The sequence below is a fragment of the Amblyraja radiata genome, chromosome 10 (assembly GCF_010909765.2).
Source record: "Amblyraja radiata isolate CabotCenter1 chromosome 10, sAmbRad1.1.pri, whole genome shotgun sequence".
NCBI classification, from domain to species: domain Eukaryota; kingdom Metazoa; phylum Chordata; class Chondrichthyes; order Rajiformes; family Rajidae; genus Amblyraja; species Amblyraja radiata.
In genome coordinates, this window is record NC_045965.1 from 62,132,519 (window position 1) to 62,135,602 (window position 3,084).

The 3,084-nt window shown below is 49.6% G+C and overlaps 1 protein-coding gene across 1 annotated transcript; it reads left to right on the plus strand.

Moving 5' to 3' along the window:
* Window positions 1–2,436: 2,436 nt before the first annotated feature.
* LOC116978030 (thymosin beta-10-like) lies at window positions 2,437–2,838 on the plus strand. Its single transcript, XM_033029026.1, has one exon. The coding sequence runs from the start codon at window positions 2,490–2,492 to the stop codon at window positions 2,622–2,624; it is 135 nt and encodes a 44-aa protein (XP_032884917.1). The 5' UTR covers window positions 2,437–2,489; the 3' UTR covers window positions 2,625–2,838.
* Window positions 2,839–3,084: the final 246 nt, after the last annotated feature.

Genomic DNA, 3,084 nt, shown 5'->3' on the forward strand with positions numbered 1-3,084 from the left:
ACTTCGCTCGAACTTCACGTCACTCACTCGACCTCCGCGCGGCCCCCGCTTCCGGTTTGGTCGCGCTCGCCGCATGCTCGTGGGACATGCCCTTTAGGGACAAGCCATTTGGAACGGAGATGAGGAAACACTTTTTCACACAGAGAGTTGTGAGTCTGTGAAATTCTCTGCCTCAGAGGGCGGTGGAGGCGGGTTCTCTGGATGCTTTCAAGAGAGAGCTAGATAGGGCTCTTAAAGATAGCGGAGTCAGGGGATATGGGGAGAAGGCAGGAACGGGGTACTGATTGGGGATGATCAGCCATGATCACATTGAATGGCGGAGTGGACTTGATGGGCCAAATGGCCTAATTCTGCTCCTATCACTTATGACCTTATGAGTAGAGGCCCAGTGCCGTTAAACGTTCTTCAACGTTCCTCCAGCATGAAACTAAACTATGCACTGCCTTGGCCGAGACCCTCTCCCATCCGGTGAGTGCAGCCTTTACCTGCAGCGTGACCACCCCACTAAATGCGTCTCAGCAACAGTGGGGTGGCACCTCAGTGAACGCACCCACCTCCGTGCTGCAGTTGGCCAATAACTGCAGCTGTTAGCACTTCCTACGCACTCGGTCGCCATGGAAACCGGAAGCAACTTCCCACGTATTCCACAGGTCCCTGCTCCCCTGCTGTGGATTAAACTCCTTAATTAGACTCATGGCGCATTTGCCTGCATTTCACCCCCTCGCTCAGTGGGCGGCACGGTGGCGCAGCGGTAGAGTTGCTGCCTTTACGGCGCCAGAGACCCGGGTTCGACTCTGACTACGGGCGCTGTCTGTACGGAGTTTGTACGTTCTCCCCGCGGCCCGCGCGGGTTTTCTCCGGGAGCTCCGGCTTCCTCCCACACACTCCAAAGACGTACACGTTTGCAGGTTCATTGGCTTCGGTAAAATTGTAAATTGTCCCTTGTGTGTGTGGGATGGCGCCAGTGTACGGGGATCGCTGGTCGGCGCGGACTCGGTGGGCCAAAGGGGCCAGTTTCTGCGCTGTATCTCAAAACTAAACCTAGCTAATCTCTCGAAACCCTTCCATTCCGTTTACCTAATCAAAAGTCTTCTGAAGGGTTATATACCAGTAATGATGGGGATTTATCTCACTTCAAACATCCCTGTGACCACATGGGTCTCCTCATGGTGCTCCGGTTTCCTCCCACATCCCAAAGACGTGCGGGTTTGTAGGTTAATTGTTCCCTGATGTGTTGAGGGGCCAGATGCCGAAGTGGCATAAGGTAATTCATGTGTGTATATATTTATATTATGGTATATGGACACACTGATCTGTTTTGTAGTCAATGCCTACTATGTTCTGTTGTGCTGAAGCAAAGCAAGAATTTCATTGTCCTATACAGGGACATATGACAATAAACTCACTTGAACTTGAACTTGAACTAGTGTGAACGGGTGATCAATGGTCGGTGCGGACACTGTTTGTAGCCATGTTGTCACCATCCCCTCAGCCAACAATTAACCATGACAAATTGGAGGAACGCCATCTCATATTCCGCTTGGGCAGCTTACAGCCCAGTGGTATGAATATTGATTTCTCTCACTTCAAGTAACCCCGGCATTCTCTCTCTCTCTATCCTTCCCCCGCCCGAGTCGCACCAGCTTCTCATTTTCATCCAACAAACAGCTGACAATGGCCTGTTTCCCTTATCATCATTACTCTGTTGCATATCTTTCATTCATTGTTCTTTATCTCTCCACACCGCCATCAACATCTCTCGCTTCCCTTATCCCTAACCAGTCTGAATAGACAATAGGTGCAGGAGTAGGCCATTCGGCCCTTCGAGCCAGAACCGCCATTCAATGTGATCATGGCTGATCATCCCCGTTCCTGCCTTCTCCTCATATCCCTTGACTCTGCTATTTTTAAGAGCCCTATCTAGCTCTCTCTTGAAAGTATCCAGAGAACAGGCCTCCACCGCCCTCTGAGGCAGAGAATTCCACAGACTCGCCACTCTCTGTGAGAAAAAGTGTTTCCTCGTCTCCTTTCTAAATGGCTTACTCCTTATTCTTGAACTGTGGCCCCCTAGTTCTGGACTCCCCCAACATCGGGAACATGTTGTTTAAGAAGGAACTGCAGATGCTGGAAAATCGAAGGTACACAAAAATGCTGGAGAAACTCAGTGGGTGCAGCAGCATCTATGGAGCGAAGGAAATAGGCAACGTTTCGGGCCGAAACGTTACCTATTTCCTTCGCTCCATAAATGCTGCTGCACCCGCTGAGTTTCTCCAGCATTTTTGTGTACCATCGGGAACATGTTTCCTGCCTCTAGCGTGTCCAAGCCATTAACAATCTTATATGTTTCAATGAGAAATCCTCTCATCCTTCTAAACTCCAGAGTGTACAAGCCCAGCTGCTCCATTCTCTCAGCAAGGAGAAGGGTCTCGACCCGAAACGTCACCCATTCCTTCTCTCCAGAGGTGGACTCGACCAGAGTTTGAACTGAAATGGCAGACAAAGCAGACTTCAGGGAGGTGGCTGCCTTTGACAAGAGCAAATTGAAGAAAAAGGACACGGAAGTGAAGAACACACTCCCCACAAAAGAAATTATTGATCGGGAGAAGAAAGCAGAGAGCGGCTAGTTGCTGAAATTGTACAGTATCCATGGCGGAGGGAGTCGCTCAGCCTTATTTGGAGAGATGAAGCCCATTTCTTACTGTGAACTGAACTACTGAAGGGGCAGAGCATTGCTAAATGGCTGCTGGTTCTGAGACCTTTTGGACCACGGCTGTGATTTATCCAGTGTTGTAAATGAAATGAATAAAAATTCAATTTGCACAAAAAAAAAAAAAAAAATCCCTTCTCTCCAGAGATGCTGCCTGTCCCGTTGAGTTACTCCAGTTTTTTGTGGCTGTCTAGTAAAAAAAAGAAAACACTGATTTTTGCGCCCTAATGGGCCTGTTCTACTTAAGCGATTTTTCAGCGGAATGCCGGTGACTGTCAAGTTGCCAGCACTCGCCTGAAAAACCGGGAACTGGAACGGAGACTGTCAGAGTGGAACACACACACACACGCACGCACGCACGCACGCACGCACGCACG

Excerpts from the sequence above, each read along its gene's own strand:
- LOC116978030 (XM_033029026.1), top strand. The coding sequence starts at position 2,490 with ATGGCAGACAAAGCAGACTTCAGGGAGGTGGCTGCCTTTGACAAGAGC.